The sequence below is a fragment of the Schistocerca gregaria genome, chromosome 2 (assembly GCF_023897955.1).
Source record: "Schistocerca gregaria isolate iqSchGreg1 chromosome 2, iqSchGreg1.2, whole genome shotgun sequence".
Lineage (NCBI taxonomy): Eukaryota > Metazoa > Arthropoda > Insecta > Orthoptera > Acrididae > Schistocerca > Schistocerca gregaria.
The window spans coordinates 711,794,773-711,816,642 of record NC_064921.1 but is presented as its reverse complement, the minus strand read 5'-3'; the positions used below and the strand labels follow the sequence as shown (position 1 = coordinate 711,816,642).

At 41.3% G+C, this 21,870-nt stretch overlaps 1 protein-coding gene across 1 annotated transcript in view; it reads right to left on the bottom strand.

Annotated features, from left to right (window-relative positions):
- LOC126335948 (guanylate cyclase 32E-like) overlaps positions 1-21,870 on the bottom strand; it is a 437,004-nt gene that overhangs the window by 309,129 nt on the left and 106,005 nt on the right. The window contains exons 9-10 of the mRNA XM_049999424.1: positions 20,734-20,886; positions 19,874-20,029 (exon numbers count right to left, since the gene is read on the bottom strand). Of these exons, the coding sequence (XP_049855381.1) occupies positions 19,874-20,029; positions 20,734-20,886 (309 nt within the window). The remainder of the gene's footprint in view (positions 1-19,873; positions 20,030-20,733; positions 20,887-21,870) is intronic.

Here is a 21,870-nt window from a genome sequence, read left to right as displayed (position 1 = left end):
ATAATTTACGAGGGCAAATGCGTCGTATTACTGGACCAAATACGCATTGAAGACCAAAAAAGTTTGAAAATGCGTTCCTGCCACTACAGCACTGTAATATTTGCTATTTAGAACAATTATCGCGTGCACAACAGAAATTAAGAACAAAAAGCACACAATCATTCTCCATGTAGATAATAATCTGATTATGTTTTGGAGGCATCTAACATGGCGGCGCAGCTCCAAAGCAATGAACAGTGTAAGTTTGTTGTGCCATCTCCCCTAATTTCGTTGTCTTTAGTCGTGCACTGTGCTAGGGAGGACTCTCGGGAAGTTCCGAACTTCTACCTATTACTAGCACCTCTCTGGCACAAGCCTGTGCCCATCAAGCCAGAGAACGCAGCCTTGCGACTATCGAATGCCACAGACAATTAGGAACCGGAGACTTAACTGATTGCTAGTTGCATTGCTACTTGGATGTGCATGTGCAACAGCGATGGCGAATCCGAATGCTTGCTTTAGCAGAAGCAAGTGCGGCAGCCTGCAGCAGACAGTGGTTTTGATTGTCGTGCAGCATTAGTTCCCTTTTCTAGAGTGTTTTAAAGAAGATACCATTGGCATTTATGTTGAAACTGAGCTACAGATGTTAGTTCTACGTATGGCATGTTTTGAGAGAAGAACGTTGTGCAGTAATATTCTTTGAACATTGCGTAGAGGAACGATTTAAATTAAGCTTTTTTTCTGTATGCTTTCTTTAGTGGTATAGAAGTTAAAAATACGGTAGATATTGAGACTGTAGTGTCACAGTTTTATTTTGTGCCTCCAACGTAGCACGATTATATCGATACTTAATATTACATAGACACTATCACATACGATGATGTAGGACAATGATATATGGTACTCTCCGCTTGTTCTTTTGTCTTCCTTTTTTCGAAGACGAAGACGACACCAGAGAAGACAAGCTCATTGCCAGTTTATGAGCACTGGGCTACGGGTGGACAGGTGCTTCTTTGTAACTAGCTACGCCGTTTACTGACATCCGTCATTACACACGGCGTAATTAGCTCGTAACCTATAATATACACAAAAGATGTAAAAGAGTACATACTCGGAAAGTTATGAATGTTCAACATACATTAAATCGCCAGAAAATAGGTCAATTAAATGTACCTGGGGCGTTTAATAGGTAATTCAACATCCTTATTCTCCGTCAATTTCGGTTAAAAAAATGCGGAGTGTGTTGTGGAACATCGTGGGACATTTGCGCTTCAGTTCCTTTGGTTCAAAGAAGTTTTGATGGTTGGTGGCGCTATACGTTGCCCTCAAAATGATGTCTGTATCGCAGGTGCATTCCAACCATGTAGTATAATTACCTATGGAGTGAGCATTCGGATGCACAGAAGGAGAATTCTGTTCTCATATTTCCTGCAGCTCAAGTTACGTGATTTTCAAACGGTTTATGTTAGCCCGTATAGCGCTTAGCGTGTCCTGTACGTTATTACTTCACTGCTACAGATGCATCACCTTCAGAAGTATCGTGAAACTTTGTATACGCGTGTTACAGACATCTTAACAATTTGATACCAAGAACTGAAGTTGGCTTAAAGATCTGAAGAGCAATGGTATCATGCGCTTTCGCCACAGTACCGTATCTCAGATTCCACTTAATTTATAGTTTTCCGGCAACAGCATAAGAAGTAACATCCAACAATATTTATTTGCGCTTTCGACCGCACTTATTCAAATTATCGAATCTTTGTTCTCATTAATTTCGTTACAGTGACACTGTATAGGAAACTGTCTCATGCAGGAATACTTAGATACACACAAAGATTTGAAATCCTGCATAAATTTTATGAAATTAATCAGACTGTCATATATAAATTTTATCTGTATATGAACATAGCACCAATATGTATACACTGGCTGGCAGCTAACTCAAACACACTTGCAAATTTATCTGGCACGTGTCGTAAACACATGACCATAAAGACGCAGAAAATATCGTGTCTCGATATTTTTCAATATACACAGACGGAAAAAATCGCAACGCCAAGAAGGAGCTGTGTGAAATAAGCGAAACTTCGCAGGCGTGTTTCCACATCTGAAAGATGATGTCCGTTCAAATTTGGCGTCACTCGCAGAATAGTGACGCAAGTAGCGCGTCTGTGAGTATACAAGGCATATTTGTTTTAAATACATACTATAGTGGTTGTGAGCGTTAGTTATCTTTGAGACTGGACGTGGTGAGTTGATGTTAGTCAAGAATGCCTTTAAGGCGACACCTGACTGTGTTTGAGCGAGGTCGTGTAATACGGAAGGAATGTAGCCACTGTACCAGGTGTACCAGTATGAAATGAACGTTTTTTTGTGAAAATGAAACACTAATTTTGAATTGAAAAGTAAAAACCTTTTGTTCAAAGTACTGACCATTGCTTTCTATACATTTTGACCACCTTTCTGGCAATTTGTGGGCGCCACGCAAATAGAAATATTCGTCTTTTGAAGCAAACCAATCAGACACCCAATTTTCGACTTCTTCGTAGGAATCAAAGTGTTCCTCACCCAATGCATGTCCTATTGATGAAAACAAATGGTAGTCGGAAGGGGCCAAGTCTGGTGAATACGGCGGGTGGGGTAGCAGCTCCAAGCCAAGTGTTTTGGTTGCATCCTGAACCAGTTTCGATTTGTGTGCAGGTGCATTGTCGTGTAAAAAAATTACTTTGCCATGTCTTCTGGCCCATTCTGGTCTCTTTTGATCAATGCATAGTTAAAATTGATCATTTGCTGTAGCGATTAGTATTCACAGTTTCACCGGGTTTTAGAAACTCATGATACACCACACCTTTCTGATCCCACCAAACACAGAGCATTGTCTTCTTGCCGAATCGATCTGGTTTTGCAGTCGATGTTAATGGTTGTTCCGGATTAACCCATGATTTTTCCCGTTTAGAATTCTTAAAATAAATCCATTTTTCATCGCCAGTAGCAACTCGATGCAAAATTGATTTTCTTTCACGTCTTTGAAGCAAAATATGACAAATGGTTTTTCGGTTTTCCATCTGTCTTTCATTCAATTCATGTGGCACCCATTTTTCACACTTTTGGATCTTTCCCTTAGCTTTCAAACGGTCAGAAACTGTATGTTGTGCAACATTTAGCATTGCTGCCGTTTGCTTCTGACTCAAAGTATCATCTTCTTCCAATATTGCTTGCAATTCGGCGTCTTCGAACTTCTTTGGTGGTCTTCCACGTTCTTCATTTCTTACATCAAAATCATTATTTCTGAACTGTTGAAACCATCTTTTGCATATTGCTTCTGATAGAGCATGATCACCATATGCCTCGACAAGCATTCGATGCGACTCGCAGCACTTTTTTTCAAATGAAAACAAAAAATTAATGCTTTCCGCAAATCATCACTTTCTGGTACAAAATTCAATATTGTTAAAACGATAAAAATATATGATGTTGCTTGTTCCATGACTTGATGTATACTAAATATCTTTGACAGATGTCATACCAACCAAACAAAAAAAAATTATGCTCGTTGACAACAAAAATTCCCTATCGACACATTTGTATGTTAACGCTCATTTCATACTGGTACACCTGGTACATGATTGCTGGCAACCGTGATCATGAGAATGTACGGTCGCAAGAAGACTGGGCCCCGGACAGCCATTTGGCGCTACCGAGAGAGATCATTGTGTACGGCGTATGGCTCTGCCGCATCCTATTGCGTCTGCGACAGTAATCTGAGCTGGAGTTGGCACCAAAGTGACACAACGAACTCTTACAAATCAGTTACTTCAAGGATAGCTCCGATCCAGGCGCTCCGTAGCCTACATTCGACTGACCCAAAACCATTGCCATTTGCGACATCACGGGTGTCAATCGAGAGCTCATTGGAGTGCAGGGTACAGATGTATTGTGTTTTCTGGCGAAAGCTGTGTCAGTGGTGGCCGTGTATTGGTTAGAAGGGTGTCCGTTAAGGAGCTGCAACCAACCTGTCTGCATGCTATACACACTGGACCTACACCTGGAGTTCTGGTCTGGGATGCGATGACAGCAGGAGCACTCTCGTCGTTATCCCACGTATCCTGACTGCAGATCTGCACGTCAATCTGATGATTCGACCGGCTTTGCTGCCATTCATGAAAAACATTCCAGGGATATTTACCAACAGGATAACGCTCGCCCACATATCGCTGTTATAGCCCAACAACCTTTTGTCTTGGCCTGCTCGATCATCAAAGCTGTCTCCAGTCGAGCACATATGGGGCATCATTAGACGACAACTTCATTATCTACAAACAGCATTAACTGTCCCTGTATTGACTGACCAAGTGCAACAGGCATGTAGATACAACCGACAAACCGACATCCGGCACCTGTACAACACAATGCATCCACGTTTGCATGCTTGTATTAAACATTCTGGCGGTTACACCGGTTATTAATGTACCAGCATTTCACATTTGCAATGGCTTATCTCACGCTTACATAAACCTGTGATCTTGCAATGTTAATCACTTAAATATGTTGCCTTGTCAAATGTATTCCCAAAATTTCTGTACTCTACATTGATTATTTTTTGCTGTTGCGATTTTTTCCCATTAGTGAATACAGTGCCCGATGTCGACATGCAATTTACAGTTATACACTTTTTGTATATACATACGAAAAGTAACTGTTCCTTCTTTCACAAACTTTGCTTTACATCCATAACAATGACAATACTGCACCATAGCTGTTAGTAAAACTGAAAGTATAGAAGCATATATTAAAACTAGGCGAATACGTGCAGTATTCAAGCTTGGCTATTACCGCAAACTGTAAACAAGCAGCGTCGCCCCACAATCACGTGACAAGCCCGGTTTAATGTTGAGAACATGGGCAGTAGACTATTCTCACTCGATAGATAGGACATCACACACATCCATACCCGAGGCAGGATTCAAAACTGCGACCGTAGTGGTCGCTCGGTTCCAGACTGTAGCACCTAGAACTGCACGGCCACTCCAGCCGGCGCATTCAGTGGAAAGCAATACGTGGAGACGAGGAGGTTATTGGTGCAGGAAGACGTTGACTAGCGGTGTGGTACCTTGCGGGTATACAGGCCCTCTCCGTAAGTTACCATAGGAAGATTATGTTGAAAAATAGGATTTTGTAGCAACCCAAAGACTGGGGAATAATATGGTGTGTTGGAATCTCGATAAAACGAACCTGCATTACTTATTGAACGCCGCTCGTATACTTTGTTTCTTCTGTCCTTTATTAACCTCAAAGGCTCTTTATGTTACCAGTATCCCATCTACAGAAGACCAACGTAAAGTTAAATATTTGTAATATTCATTGTATCATAAAGTAAGCGATAAGATTATTAATCATTAAGAACAATTTTTGTGTGGGACTAAATCTAAAGACATTCAACCGAAGCAAATAAATATTTAATAAAACTAATAAATGAAAGAAAAATAGGAAAAAGGGATACTATAAGATACGGAGAACTTATTGAAATCACAATTGAAGTATTTTTTCAGCTGTCCAGGAATATAGAAAGTGACAGGTTTAGACTTTGTGATATGGATCATCAAATATTTCGTGGGATAGTTTAAGGAACCCTTAACTAGTTGAACGATTAGGGTCAGACTGATATCAGTTCGTGGCTGGGAACTCATTTTCCCCACTCGTAGCACGCTGGGATTTGACTGGAAATAATCGAATCTGTATGAAGACCCCCTGATGACTTGAGTCGGGGGAAAAATTGTAGGAGTGCAGCTTTGTAGCTTCTTAACCACTATTCCTCTTTACTCAGTTTGAGATTAAAATTTTTCAATAGTTGCAACTGGATTGTATTTTACTTCCCTCGCGTGCTGGATAAAATGGCATACCCTGAGTATTCTTACCTGGGAAATATCTGCGTCGCCCTGGGGTTTGGCCTTCAAAGCCGGGTACAGGAATTGATAAACTTCACCGTCGGCGATGGCTGAAAAATTTAACTGCGTAGGCACGTCTAACAGTGTGACAAATCACCACGGAAATGCGACAAGTCTCGACTTATGTTGACGCTCGTACAAGGGATCCAGACTTACAAGGGCAAGTAACGCAAGCGAAACTATTATTAATGAGAAGCAGCGGAAACGATAGCTGTGGTTGGAAATAAATTTACAAATGCAGACTTGTCCTCTTGCAACATGCACTAACAGACGAGGATCATTTTTGCAAGGATGGAATTATGGAAGTAAACAGTCGATATTGCATAGTTCAAGACATGTATTAGGCGATTCATTAGCTGCATTATTCAAAACGGTTACCTGATTCTGTCAGTAGAAAACGCGGCTTTCCGTATTATGTAAAGAACATATCGTCAAATATTTCACTTCAGCTCTTCGAGTTAGATTTCGCCAAACACAAGCATCCATGCAGCACACCTCACAACAATCAAATACTGGAGAAAACATGTTATCTATGGCGAGGTGTAAGTTTCATCACGTTTGTTCACAAATGTCCAGCTGATTGCTTGTCTTCATTTATGGTCTCTATTCTGTCAATGAACGCAGATTTACTAACTTCCGAACACTATGCTGTCTGTTCGTAGACATCACACTTTCGAACGCGAAGTTTATTGTAAATTGCAATTGGGTTGCTATACACCCATTAACATGTGCTTACAAACTAATATAGAGGTATAAATCATACAAAATCCGATCTATGAACCATATGGCAGTTAATACATCATCTTTATAACTCTTAGAGTCATTCACAATATGTCATCAGTTTTCCCCATTGCTTAGTTTCATTTTACACCCCACGATGTATTGATAAGCATGCGTTCTCTTTAGGATTGTTTCCTATGGTCAGTGAAGTGGACGTCCCTGCCACCTATGCGAAGGCATCTCAACATCTTTTTGAGTCGTGGTTTATAGCAAGCAGCTCTCACTGACTTGCAGATACGACCGCTGTCGTGTTCTCGTCGTTTCGTGTTTGTTCAATACATTGTGGATGACATTCCTGAAGGAGTCATAATGAACAGCACAATTTCTTTCAAAGGTTCTCATACTGCTTCTTGAATCGTGTATATCAACAGCTGTGCACACTGAGCAAATGTTGCTCAATGCTCCACAGTCTTATACACTGAGATGACAAATGTCAAGGAATACCTCCTAATATCGTACCGTCCTGTGTGTAGTGCAGCAACTCGACGTGGCATGGACTTGACAAGTCGCTGGAAGCCATCTGTAGAAATACTGAGTCATGTTGCCTCTATAGTCGTCCAAAATTGCGAACGTGTTGCCGTTGCAGGATTTTGTGCACGAACTGCCCTCTCTATTATGTCCCATAAATGTTCGATAGGATTCGTGTCGGTAGATTTGGGTGGACAAATCATTTGCTCGAACTGTCTTCAGGCCAATCGCGAACTGCTGTGGCCCGGTGACTTGGCGCATTGTCATCCATAAAACTGAATGCAAATTGTGTCCAAGTAGCTGAACATAACCATTTACAGGCAATGATCGGTTCAGTTAGACCAGAGGACACAGTCTGTTGAATGTGAACACAGCCCACATCATTACGGAGCCACCACCAGCTTGCACAGTGTCTTTTTGTCAACTTGGGTCCATGGCTTCGTGGGGTCTGCGCCACACTCGAACGCTATCATCAGCTCTTACCAACTGGAATCTGGGCTCATCTGACCTGGCTACGGCTTTCCAAACAATATGGTCACGAGACTAAGAGTGGTGCTGCAGGCTATGTCGTGCTGTTAGCAAAGGCACTCGTGTCGGTCGTCTGCTGCCATGAGTCACTAACGCCAAATTTGGCTGCCTGTCCGAACGGATACGTTCGTCGTACGCGCCACATTGATTTCTGTGGTTATTTCACTCACTGTTGCTTTCCTGTTAGCAATGACGACTCTATACAGACGCCCCTACTCTTGGTCGTTAAGTGAAGACTGTAGGCCACGGCGTTGTCCGTAGTGAGAAGTAGTGCCTGAAATTTGGTATTCTCGACAGTCTTAAGAATGTGGATCTCGGAATATCGTATTCCCAATGATTTCCGAAATGGATAGCCCATGCGTCTAGCTCCAACTACCATTCCGTGTTCAAAGTAATTCCGTTCGTGCAGCCAAATCAAGTCGGAAACCTTTTCACACTAATCACCTGAGTACACATGACAGCTGCACCAATGCAGTGCTCTTTTGCACCTGGTACGTAAAACTGCCATCATTTGTATATGCGGGTATCACTACCTCATGACTTTTGTCACTTTAGTGTATATATGTCTTTAGGCACCTCGCACTGGGAATCTCTCGTTTTACTTCGCACTCTTAGTAACAAGCAAGCGTATCAAAATGTGTTTCGACCTGATACTCCACTGCCGAGCGCAGGTCGCTCCTAATGCATTCATATTGTACTAGTATTACATATGACAGTGCGGGACCTGTCCTGAAAGTATTTCCTTGTAGCAATAGTAATATTTGTCATTGATTATAATAGCGGTAACCGCCCTTTTCTTTTGATGTTCATAGTGTGAATGAAAAATGATTTTGAACATAATTAGCAGAACTATGAAACTGTAAATTAATTACTAGAACGGCAATAAAATTACCTATTTCGTAACCATGTCAGTTTTTTTTTCGTGCAATAACAAAATTTAAATTCCTATAGTGACTGCTTTGTTATCCCTTTAACAAAACTTTCGACTTGACGTTATTTATAACTGTAAGGAATAAACTTACTTACTTCTGATTATACAATTTGAGCTGTATTTGTCGCTCATGTAGCTCTATTATGCCTGAACCTCTGCTGCTTGGCGTTGTATCAAGAATTTATTGCTCTCTCATGATACCACTAATGTCTCACGCCTAACAAAGAATGCGCGTGAACTTGCTCTAGCAGCTTCCATGGCTAATTTCTTATAAAACGCTAACACAAAGCCATCAGAAGGAAGCACCAGTTTGTTGAAGATACGTAATTAACTGTAATATTGCAATAACACAGTGTAAAATTAGCAGAAGACAATAACAGTATTCACTGTTATGTAGCGATGTTTTGAATGCCACAGTGTAATACAAAAGTTGTCTCCGAAATAAATGAATTCACTCGTGTCTTAATCATACGTTTAAGAACTGGGCTCAGAATCCTATGATTTATGCATATATAACTCAGACGAAGGTGTGAAATGTACAGTCGAAGTGTGATGTACAAAAATAATGAAATCCACTATGTGGGACTGAGGTGTAGAGTAGCTAACACTGATTAACCTTGATTACTGGAACCATAAACGATATCTCTGTGGCAAACTCGAATCACTGATTACAGCATTACAGCAGTCCAAGTCAGCCGGCTGAGTGACAGTGTCTTCCGCGGCTAATTTCTGTCTGTAGGTGTATGTTGATTATAGTAATACCTGCTAACTTAAGCAAGCGTTCTTGGCACACTTTTGATACCATAGTATGATGCATTTGTCTAGCTGCAAATGAAACTTGCATTATTTACTTTTCGTCTTAATATATACGATTGTATTCAGTTTAGTAAAGTATCTATGGAGCAAGAAGAAGGTTGCGGATTGCTTGTTGATTTATAACTGGTTTCCGCCTTTAGTAAGCACAATGAAAAGTCCATCTGACGAATGGGTATGTATTTCCCTTTTAGAATACTACTGAGGCAATGCTGTTCCAAATATTGAATTGACTATGTTTTCTTGTTTTAGTATTTCCAGTTTTAATTGGGCTGAACATGATGTAAATGCTATCGTGGAACAATTTGTGAAAACATCAGTGCAGTGTTGAATCAGTTTTTTATTATAATAATAGCTAATCTGATGTTAAGCTCATATACTTTCATTTGAACTTTTTATTCCTTATTCCGTCCTTTGTTCCCCAACTTGACATTGTGAACATTTTGACCGGGTAGCCACAAATGAATCAGAGTAAATTTCAACGCACAACTGAATTTTTTCAATAATTTTTGGTTATTTGAAAACATTAATTCCGTGGAGAGTTGCTGGTCTCCCATCGGGTGCCTCTCCAGGTGGTGCAGAGGGGAATGCTCACCAGATATCGTGGGTACCAGGGAAATAAAATACCCGGTGTGGACCAAAACTAGCGGCTGCTGCCTTGTAGTGTGATACTGGCTTATCAAAGGCTGAAGGAAGAAAACCTTGAAAAGAAATAACCACACAGAAGTCAGAAAACATATTGAGGCAAACTCTAGGGCTAACAACTCTAGTTGAAACCAGGGTGCGTATGCGTCCAAAACAAATTCAAATCAAGAAGCACGATGGCACAACATTTCATGAAAATTACACCAGGGGGTAAGTCTTCGAAAGAATCCCTCGTCGTGAAAGCTATGGCGCACGAGTCTCATTCGGATTCTGGGGGAGACTTGGCATCATGCATGAGAGAATCGTAGCGTCTCGGTGTATTCCGAGCATCCAAAAACTGAGAACTAAATCAAAAACATTTCTAGCAACTTTCAACATAAACTCACTCACACAAACTGGCAAGCTGAAAACCATCACCAAAGCTCTAAACGAAAATCAGATATCCATAATTGCTCTAAAAGAAACAAGGTAGCCAGATGAAGAGATCTTTGAATACGACGGTTACCGTTTTCTCAAGACTGGAGCTCAAAAACGGGTCCTCAGTGGAGCTGTGATGCTTGGAATCGTGTTTTCCGTGAGAACCACAATCCTTAAATCGATCACAAACTTTGAACCAGTGAATGACAATTAACTATTCATACTGACAGTCAAATGTGCCAACAAAAGCTACGCCCTAGTAAACGTGCATGCCCCTACAAATGATAAAAATAGATGTGACACAGAAGAAGTGGATAACTTCTGGGACCTAATGGATGAAAAATTATCTAAAATTCCTAAACACCATGTGAAAGTCCTTATGGATCACTGCAACGTTCAACTCGGCCGAGAACGAAGATACAAGAAAATAATAGGAAATTACTCTGCCCATAAGAAAACCAACCAAAACGGCAAAAGATTTGTATCCATATGTAAAAATCACAACCTACAGGTAACGTCGACCCACTTTCGCCATTTACCCAGAAAGCAGACCACTGGGCGATCTCCCGTCCAAACCATAGGAGAATTCCAAATAGACCACGTCGCGATCTCCAGAAGGAACAGTCCTGAAATTATGAATGTCAAAGTAAAGAAAAAACAAAAATGTGGCTTCAGATCATTACATCTCCATAATTAAATACAAACCTATACCCAAAAACACCAGAAAGACCACTAAAAAATTTATGCGCTTTGACAATGATAAACTTCGACAAATGGTCATGGAGTTGCAAGAAAAGGCAAGACTAAGCGACTGTGACTTCAATAACACCAGAGAGCGCCTTATAGAGGCTGCCAAAGAAATTGCAGAAATCAAATGAAGCAGAAAACATGCCTGGTGGAATGACACATGCTAGTGAGTCATCAAGGAAAGGCTAGTGCATGCAAACAATACTACTCAACTAACTTGGTAACTGACTGGGATCCTACAAAATCCACCGTGTCCAAACAGTCAGAGCAATCATAACTGAGAAACGTAAGTGCCAAAACTCACTAATTGAAAAGCTAGAACAAAATTTTAGGGAGAATGAAATAAGAGAGTACTACAGAGCCTTCAAACGCAAACTGACCGGTTACAAACCGCCGTCACTAAGCTTTCAGCGAAAGGACGGTACACTTGCAACTTCAAATGAAGAAAATTGTCGGATACCATTGAGACCAAAGGACCACTGCTCAGGTGCCCAGAGTCCAGACCACGAGACGAAGATGAAATCAAACAATCCTATTGATCGAACATCCGCAACTAAGCATTATACTAGAGGTTGAAAATGCCACTTCAGTCGTAAATTTCTTTATCAAAACTAGACATGATTGTCTTAATGGGATTTCCGCGATCGTTCATTAAATAAAAATAGGGCATTTCAGTCCTTGATCGCTATTTTTTATTTTCAAATAAATTTCTTTTATTATCACGACCGCTTTCGAGTTCTCATAAGCCCATCCTCAGGTGTCACCCTGAAAATAACAAGAGGCGGGAGATAGTTTTTACACGTCCCAACACATATAAAAACATAAAATTTCACAAAAAATATTTCAAAACTATTTAAAAACGTTTCGAAACCGCCGGTCGGGCTAGGTGCTGTGGAACCTATGTCAATGCGAAAGTGACACCACACAGTACTACGGATGACTGCCAGGGTAGGGAAATATACAAATAAAACCAGCACACTTACATTGTGCTGTGCCCCCCTCCCCCCGAGCGCCGTGGTGGACGTGCACTAGGCGCCGATTGCTACCTATGAGTGCAGAACAGGGCGTAGTGGATCCGAACAAGAAAGCAAAGTGGTAAACCAGAGTGGCGAGAGTGCTGCCAACTATTGACGTAGAGGAGAACGCGGGGCCACTAGCCCGGCCGTTCACAATTTGAATTAGTCGTTTACATTTAAAATAAAGGAAAAAGTACATAAAAATACAAGAAATAAGTTAGGTGCATTTTACGTAGTAAAGGAGCGTATTGAACATGTCGGTACAGAACTGTGGTAAAACAGAGTGGAAGCTGCGATATGAGATTATTGTATAAACCGTAAAGCGCAACGAAACTTTTCTTTTACATGAGTGGCAAACAAGTTTAAATTTAATAGGGATATATAAGTGGCAACGTGGAACAAGAACTACACATGTGCCACTCCTATTTACAAGCTCTCGTTACTGATCACGGGGTAAGTAGCAAAACCTTACAGTCCATGCTGTCAGAAAGTAATACGCCAATTAATAGCTAGCAGCAATAGCACGAAAAGAACACATTAAAAGTGGGTGCAATTTAAAACCTTCTAACCAACAGTCGACAACTAATCGAGGCTTATATGAGATAAGACCTGAGACGCATTTTACACCATGAAAGGCAGATAACTTTTTTAAATTAGTCAGGGCACAGATAATGCCACAGTACTATAATGCGCCATAGTCATAGGATAAAATGAAAACATGAAAACTTTTATTAAGAGAGGCCAATTTTATTGCTATGTAGGTGGACCTTGTGGACCTCACTAAAGGAAACAGGCATATGCCGTACATTCGTTAAGCCTATTGAAGGCCGCATAAAACATGGCAACAAAAAAAAAGACAGCCCGCATCTCGTGGTCGTGTGGTAGCGTTCTCGCTTCCCACGCCCGGGTTCGATTCCCGGCGGGGTCAGGGATTTTCTCTGCCTCGTGATGGCTGGGTGTTGTGTGATGTCCTTAGGTTAGTTAGGTTTAAGTAGTTCTAAGTTCTAGGGGCTGATGACCATAGCTGTTAAGTCCCATAGTGCTCAGACCATTTTGAAAAAAAAAAAGCACTGACCCAATTAACAAGTATACATGCATGGCGTACAGTAATCAGGGACCAGAAAGAGAAGGAAATGAGACTGGACACTGCTTCAAAAAAGAAAAGTTATACAGCAGGACTGTGTGCTTGAGTGCGATTTGCTCGATCAAAATGCCAGACGGATCACGCCAAATGCTGCGGATGATTTCTATTTCTCTTTAAAACCGGGCCCTTACGTTGAATATGTAGAATGCTACAATTCGTGTTTAAATTTGAAATGGAATGGTTATGATCCTTCAGGTGGTTAGTGAGTGCGAATTTGGAATTGCTAAAACCTTGATGCTCTCTGAACCAAATGATAAAGGAGCGGCCAGTTTGGCCTATGTATGCGGAAGGGCACTCACTGCAGAAGATGCGATAGACGCCCAATTGTGCGCAGTGATTGTCTTCTCTGGTTTCATGGTGCTTCAATAGGTGCCCAACCTTATGCGGGATGTAGAGAGCGAGTATAGCCTCCTCTTTTCTAAGAAATTTGCCAATCCTGTCAGATATAAGACCTACTGTCGTGGAATAGTAAAGAGTTGGAAACATGGAATATTGTCAAAGTTTCATTGCCTATGCCGAGAGCCAGAGGCAGTAGGTTAGCCAAGAGCTAAGAGGATTGCACATATATCGGAATGTGTCGTCACGCAGGGTAAATGGCCAGGTCACGTACAACAGGGGAGAGAGAATTGCTTAGTGCGCGGGTTTGTGTTGGAAGGAGACTTTCGTAGAGTGCAAGACAGAGGTATAGCGTCAGCTGTACTGCATTTCACAACTTGGCGTAAGTCTGCCGCAACAAGACGTAACGCTGTCGCAAGAACACCTAAGGAGCGAGTACGACAGATGAATCAGCACTATAAGTGGAACGAATGCGGTCATTACAAAAGAGCATGATATCAGGACGTCGCTCGTGCTTCCTTTAAATACGCCAGCTTTGATAGCAACAAGGCACTCGCAGTTAGACTTGCAGTTAGATGTGTACTGGGGCGCTGCGCAGCGCTCAGCTCGGTGATCGACATGTTAATCTTTATTAAGGAGATGTTGCAGTAAGGGCGGCCCATCCTGGAGCAGACGTGAGGGGACAGTACCAGCTCTGGTCCTCTCTGCTGCCGCTGTCAATCATCAACCCAGGATTAGCAGACATCGCGGCAGACTCTCTCGCTGCCAATGTTGAGCAGATCAGTGAGCCGTCGTCGAGATCGTGCGGGGCCTAGGCCCTGTGCATCCACCGTCACAACCGGGTGAGCCAACGACGCTGGGGACTGCAGCCCGTTCCGCCCATCCACCGCGGACGAGCCACCAGGAGGAGCAGGGAAGAAGACGCGGTGGGATAGAGTACACTCCACTCTACGAGAACGCCTCTCGTGCCGACAGCGTCGGGACTCCAACCCGGAGCCTCCACGCGCAGCGACTTGCTGTATCCGCCGCCGAGCGCCGGCCGGTCAGCCGGGCGCCAGCCACGCATTCCTCTGCTACGTCACAGCACGCGGCGCTGCGCTAGCAAGACTGTTGCGGCCCGGCTCAGGTGTCATCGCTACGAGTCAGCGAGGACTCGGGGAAGGTCGTTGATATCACCAAGCCACATTGTACTCGGCAGCAATAAAGGTGTCATGAATTAATAATGTTTCTTTGGCGTTTCTGACGCTTCTGCAGTCATTTCCTAGCATCCTGACAACTGGAGAGGTCACCGCTCGGCCATCCAGTCCATCGTAGGCGACCGGGACCACCGGGGCGCCTACAGATTTGGTGTCATACATATAGGATCGTGCAGAATTTTTTTGGAGAGTTATCATTATTAGTAGATGACAGGGTAAGTCCCGTTCAGATAGTTGGAAGCACTTTTCGATTTCATTTGCTGATGAAGAACATCAACAATATTTGGCTGGTAACCATTAGCATGTGCTATGAATTTAATGGTATCCAACTCGCGCTGGCAATTTTCTTTTTAGAGAGGAACTCTGGCCGCGCGGTCGCGCATAGCACGAAGAGCCGCCATTTTTTGCTGCTTTGGGTGAACAGAAGATCAATGAATAATAGAACTAGTCTTAGTTGGTTTTCTAAATATGTTAAGGTGAACATTACTGTCCTGTGACGAAATTTCCAGATCTAAAAATGGGAATGTAAAGCCAGAGTGGTATTCTGTCGTACACTGAATCTTGGGATGCATTTAGGTAAAGTCGTGTTGCAAAAGTTGAAGCTCGGTGGCGTCAGTCCCGTTAAATAAGGGAATGATGTCATCGACGTATCTTTTGTAGCATACGAATCTTTGAAGGTGTTGTGGGTGGGTTGAAAAAAAAACTGATGTTCGCTGTGATTGATGGGAATATTAGCTATTATATACGGTATTTGCCTGTTTCTTATAGTGAGGTCCTTAAGATCCACCTAGTTCATTTTATGCAGCTGTAAAATTGACCTCTCTAAATAAAAGTTTTCATGTTTTCATTTTATCTTATGACTATGGAGCATTATAGTACTGTGGCATTATCTGTGCCTCACTAATTTAAAAAAAATTTACCTGCCTTTCATGATGTAAGATGCGTCTCGGGCCTTATCGCATGTAAGCCTCGATTAGTTGTCGACTGTTGGTTAGCAGGTTTTAAACTGACCTCACTTTTACTGTGTCCTTTTAGTGCTATTGCTGCTAGGTACTAATTGGCATATTACTTTCTGACAGCATAGATTTGTAAGGTTTTGCTACTTTGCCTGTTGATCAGTAACGAGAGCTTGTAATTAGGAGTGGCTAATGTGTAAGTTCTTTTAACTGATGAGTGTGGCGCGTTGTTCCACGTTGCCATTTATATATTCCCACTAAATTTAAAACTCGTTTGCCACTCTTGCAAAAGAAAAGTTTCGTTGCGCTTTGCGGTTTGTATAATATCCTTATATCGCAGCTTCCACTCAGTTTTAACACAATTCTGTACCGACCTATTCAATACGCTCCTTTAATACGCAAAATGCACTTAAGTTATTTCGTATATTTTTTATGTATTTTTTGTTTGTTTTTCTCTTCATTTTAAATGTAAACGACTAATTCAAATTGTGGACGGCCTGGCCAGTGGCCCCGCGTTGTTCTCTACGTCAGTAGATGGCAGCACTTTTGCCACTCTGGTTTACCACTTTGCTTTTTCGTTGGCATCCGCTACTCCCTGTTCTGCGCTCATAGGTAGCAAGCGGCGCCTAGTACTGGTCCACTGTGGCGATCGGGGACCACAGCACAGTGTAAGTGTCCTGGTTTTATATGAATATTTCCCTACCCTGGCAGTCGTCCGTAGTATTGTCTGGTGTCACTTTCGCATGACATAGGTTCCACAGCACCTAGCCCGACCGGCGGTTTCGAAACGTTTTTTAAAAGTTTATTAAAATTTTTATGAAATTTTATGTTTTTATGCTTGTTGCGGCTTCTAAAAATTATCTCCCGCCTCTTGCTATTTTCAGTGCGACACCTGAGGATGGGCTTATGAGAGCACGAAACAGGTCGTGATAATAAAAGAAATTTACAACTAAAGCGGTATTTTCAACCTCTAGGGAAGATTAAATCAAGCGTCACATTGCCCGTCCCAAAAATGACAAAGCACTGCTAGATACTATTTGGCATATTACTTTCTGACAGCCGTAGCATGACTGTGGAAATATGCCCCAAAGGAATCACTTGAAATCTTACAAAAACAAATAGCAAAAAAACTGGGACGAGGAAACACTGCCCGAAGATTGGAAAACGGCCCTGATCCATCCCTTGCGAAAGAAAGGCAGCATTAAGACATTAACAACTACCGAGGAATATCCCTGCTACCGGTGACCTGTAAAATTCTCTCACTCGCCATTCTGGAGCATTTAAAAGCCCAAGTCGCACATCAAATAGGTGAATACCAAGGAACCTTCTCAAAAAGTCGCTCAGTATCAGAACAGATCTAAAACCTCAAAACAATACTCTAAGGTCCAAACACTACGTGTCAGACTTTGTGGACTTCAAGAAGGCATAGGACGCCATAGACCTGGAGGTCCTGCTGAACATCGTAAATGAGTTCGGAGTTGACCTTAAACTGCAGGCATTAATTAGAGCTACCCTAACAGATACGAAATCCAAAGTAAAATTCCTTGGGTGTCTCTCGGATTCCTTTCATGTCAAACAGGGGTCAGGCATGGTGATGGCCTGTCTCCAATGCTGTTCAACTACGTCCTTGAAAAGATCATCAGAACTTGGAGCGAAAGATTAATGGAAACCAACTATAGCCAGTTGCGAACTGGAACCAAATCGAAGGGGATCGAGGTATGCTTTTGCCGATGACATTACCATTCTGTTAAACGACGTAGACGCCGCTAGAGCTAAAATCGAACTGTTAAAAGAAATCGCTGAACAAACTGGTCTGCAAATATAATTTGAAAAAACAGAAGTCATGACTAAGATTGAAGACGGCCCACCAAAACTCCTTACGAAATATGGGGTCATTGCCCGGATGAACAAATTTAAGTACCTGGGTGAGATCATCATGAAAAATGCACAGGACAAGAAAGCGCTTAAGGAACGGATACGCAAGTTACAAACAGCTTACCAAACATCCCGCAGAATCTATAACAAGAAATGCCTTTTCCAGAACCGTAAGATACGTCACTAGTTTTGTATTCAGCCGAAACCTTATCCCTAAACGCTTCGAAGAACTGGAGAAAAAGTGCGCAAAATAATTAGAAGAATCCTAGGAGCCAAGTAGAAGAATGGTATCCATCAAAACGGATCCAAAAAGGAGGTCTACAGTAAAATAGAAAAAAAATGGGCACGATTTTAGGGTCGCCTCAACGAATGGACGGAAACAGTTTAATCAAAAATATATTTCTCTTTTTTTATTCAAAACCAAAAACTACGATGCCATGGTTTAAAGACACCAAAGAAGACCTCTAGATGCTACATGTCAAACCCGAAGATGACAGAGTGCATTTCCGAAAGAAGATAGTGACAACAATGGAATAAACCGAGACGAGCAACCGGAAAGAAGACACGGTGACCTTTGGACAAAATAGCGTAAGCAGGCCCACTCGCAATGAATGAGGGGAATCTGGGCTTAGAAAAAAGTCAGGATCGGTGCTAAGTGCAACAAGACTTAACGTGGTCCTCGATGGCCCCAACGAATAAATAATAATAAAAAACATTAATTTATAGCTTGGAGAAGAAATTGTATTTATTTCAGAAGCTAACTTGGCTGAAACACTGAAACACCGTTTCTGAGGTAAGTTCGTTGATTGGAGCAGGGACCTATGATATCCCAACCTTATTATTAATACTTCCAGTAGCGATAGATTAGCAATGCTTCCTTCTTTTTTTAAAATTAAATTTATTGTTTTTTACGGCAAGCAATACATCCATAACAGTTGTTTACGTTAGTGACTACAATTATAATTTAAAAACACACATATTTAGTACATATATAAAATTACAAATTCAGTCTTATATATGTCACAGCTCCATATTTTCTTCTTGTAGGTAACGAAACAGTAAAGTGTTAATTTTAATGTTGGTCTCATCTTATTTTACCTGTAAAAATCAGGAATAATTACTTTCATCGAAACTACATGTGTGTTATACAGAGTCTTTTTGGGTTATTTGACCATATTAGTATGTAATGTTGACATATGTTCTTAACCTTGTAGTACCAAGTCCTTTACATTTTATAAACATTTTCTTTGATATTTTACCTTTATTTATAAAATCTAAATGCGGTATTCTTGTACGCTACAAGAGTCCACACCGTTTCCGAAATATACAAATTAGTCGGATCACAGGGATGGCGTCCATTTCTGATACTGTTGTGTGTTACAACTTTTTTTTTAAGCTTAAGTTTCATATTCGTATTATTAAGACCTCTACATATATCTATGGGCTAACTTTGACACTTCTTTACGTCACCATTTTACGACGAAAAAAGGGTTAAGAACATTTTCTTCCATTAAAAGTTTCAGTGCTCCGAGTTTTTTTGTCAACGTGCGTACTGCTTCTACACAACGCACTTCATTGTCCTACATGTAAATTCGGCGAATATGCAACAGTATCTCCTCTTCTGTTGGAGTTCTTTGGTAATCTGCGAACAATGCGTAGCTAACTGCTGATAGTGTATTACCTGTATGTCTCAGATGGGTATGTCTCAGTTGGAGGAAATAAAATATTGCAGAGAAGGAGATTCATTACATTTATGTGAATTTCGATATTAAAAATTTCGTTAGACTCGTGCAGTTACGATTTTAGTATATATTTTCGAATGTTTTACGACATATGTACTGAAGTCAGTTCACAGTACTGTGTCCTAACGACACAGGGATGGGGACGGAAACTAGACGTGCTATTTTCAATGGAAGTGTCCGTATTTGCGTTAAGTGACCCGGAAAATCTAATTATGGATGTCAGTACTGGTATTTCAGTGCAACGCCATTCGAGTGCGGCGTCAATCAGTTCTGTAACGACCGTTCTGCTTCTCTCGGATCCAGATATATTGACGTAGACAGGAAGGGTACAGTAGCTGCAAATAAACAGGCTCACCGGCAGGTCGGTAATGCTGTTACCGTTGTCATGAGCGTACTGGAAGAACCCAACTGGCTGCATACTGACGCTTAACGTGCCATTCATCAATTCATCCTCCATCAGAGCCATCACCGTGTAGTTCCCCTCGGCGTCTCCATTTACGTCTATGTATACCTGCAGACAATTAGACACATTGGCCATGATATCATTTAGATTAATTTCAAACTTTATAATATCTAGATTCGAATTTCGTAGCAGATGAATTTGGTGTTTAAATGATTAGTCAAATTAATATTCTTCCATATCAAACGTTGAACTTTGTCTTAGTCAATGAAAATTTAATAATAATAATGACTAAGTAGTGATCAGTAAATAACCTGGCACTTTTTGTTGACGTTGACATTTGCGAAATATACCAGTGGATAAGGTGGAACGTTTGTCAAATCATTATTTCTACCTGTATGTGCATATTCTTATACTTTACTCATATTACAAGCTACAACATTGAGAGGTGTGATGAATGATTTCTAGGTTCACGTGTCTGTGTGTGTTATGGCAACATGGTATTCAGAGTATGTAGCAAAAAATAGCTGATGATGACACATCAATGATGACGTAAACAATTTTTTTGCTTAGGATGGATCTATCATTCAACACTGTAAAAGTAAATACAGAGAAAAACTATAACTTCAAGTACAGTTGCTCAAGAATTCTAATTTAAATTTAACATGTCATCTCGTTCCGCTATAGGGAGAGGAAAAAGAATTTGATGTTCACATCTTTGATTAGTTTTCATGCTCATCAAAATTATTTCTTAAAATGGGCTTAATGGTGCACTGATTCACGACTTAAATAGTTATATATTTTGATAAACTCACATCATGTCCTTTGACAGAGTGATATGATCTGTCTCTTATTCTTTCAATTACGGCTGTCCCGTTCGTTGGGTTTTCACCGTCAGCAAAAACTTCTGTGAGTGCTCTTGCGTATATCATAACAGCATCATAAAGATGCGCTGCTTCGATTGGTACCTGTGAATTGAAAATACATACTACATTGGTTTAGTTTCAACAAAGGGATGTAGATCTAAAGTACACTGCCCGATAAAGAAAGTGAAGCACCCAGGAAGACATGATCGGATGTCAGTCTAACTTCGTGCCCGTACACACTATTGGTGAGTAGGTGAATGATTAGAGTTGCAATTGTCTGTGATAGGTAGAACGGCCACCAGAGTGCTTTGGTGTAGTTCGTGTTTAGTATTGTTATGACGCCTGGTAGGCTATATAAAGGACGTCAGTAGTATCAGATGTCGAGTGATTACTGTGTACGACACAGAGATGCCAGGTACTCCTGTGAGACAGCGTTATCAGCATCTGACAGAGTTTTAAAGCGACCTTATTTTGGGTCTCCATATAGCCGGCTGGTCGAATAGTGCAATATTCAGATTTGTGGGGTATTCAAATGTGACAGTGGCCCAATGTTGGGCTACACATGTGTAAGTGAGAACAGGTATAGTCATCTTCAAGGTTCCAGACGACGATGCTTGATCAAAACACGGGAGATACGCCATATTGTAAACCAAACAAATCGTAACCCCTTCACTGTTGAGCTTGCCGTCCGAGAACGAGTAATGGACTCACTGCAACACTCAGTGTCATCGGAGAATGGCAGCAGGCAGACTAGGCTATCACAGGTCCATGTGTAGGTGGCCTTTAACAGCACAAAACAAACAGCTTCGTTTGGAGGTGCTGTTACCGAGAAGCATAGACTGCTGCTGAATGTCGCAGATTGTAATCATCTGGGGGTTTATGGCTCTTTTCTTCCGTGTTTGCTTTAACAATATGTATGTTTTTGGATAGGGTCCGCATTTAGCAAAACAAATTTTTTGTTTTTTAACCCAAACATGTTTCACTGCAGTTGCAGCATGTTCAGTGGGCTTTTATTTTCCACATGTTAAAGATAAAGAGTGTTCTTTGCTATTTGTATACATGTAGCTATTAGTTTTTAAATCATGA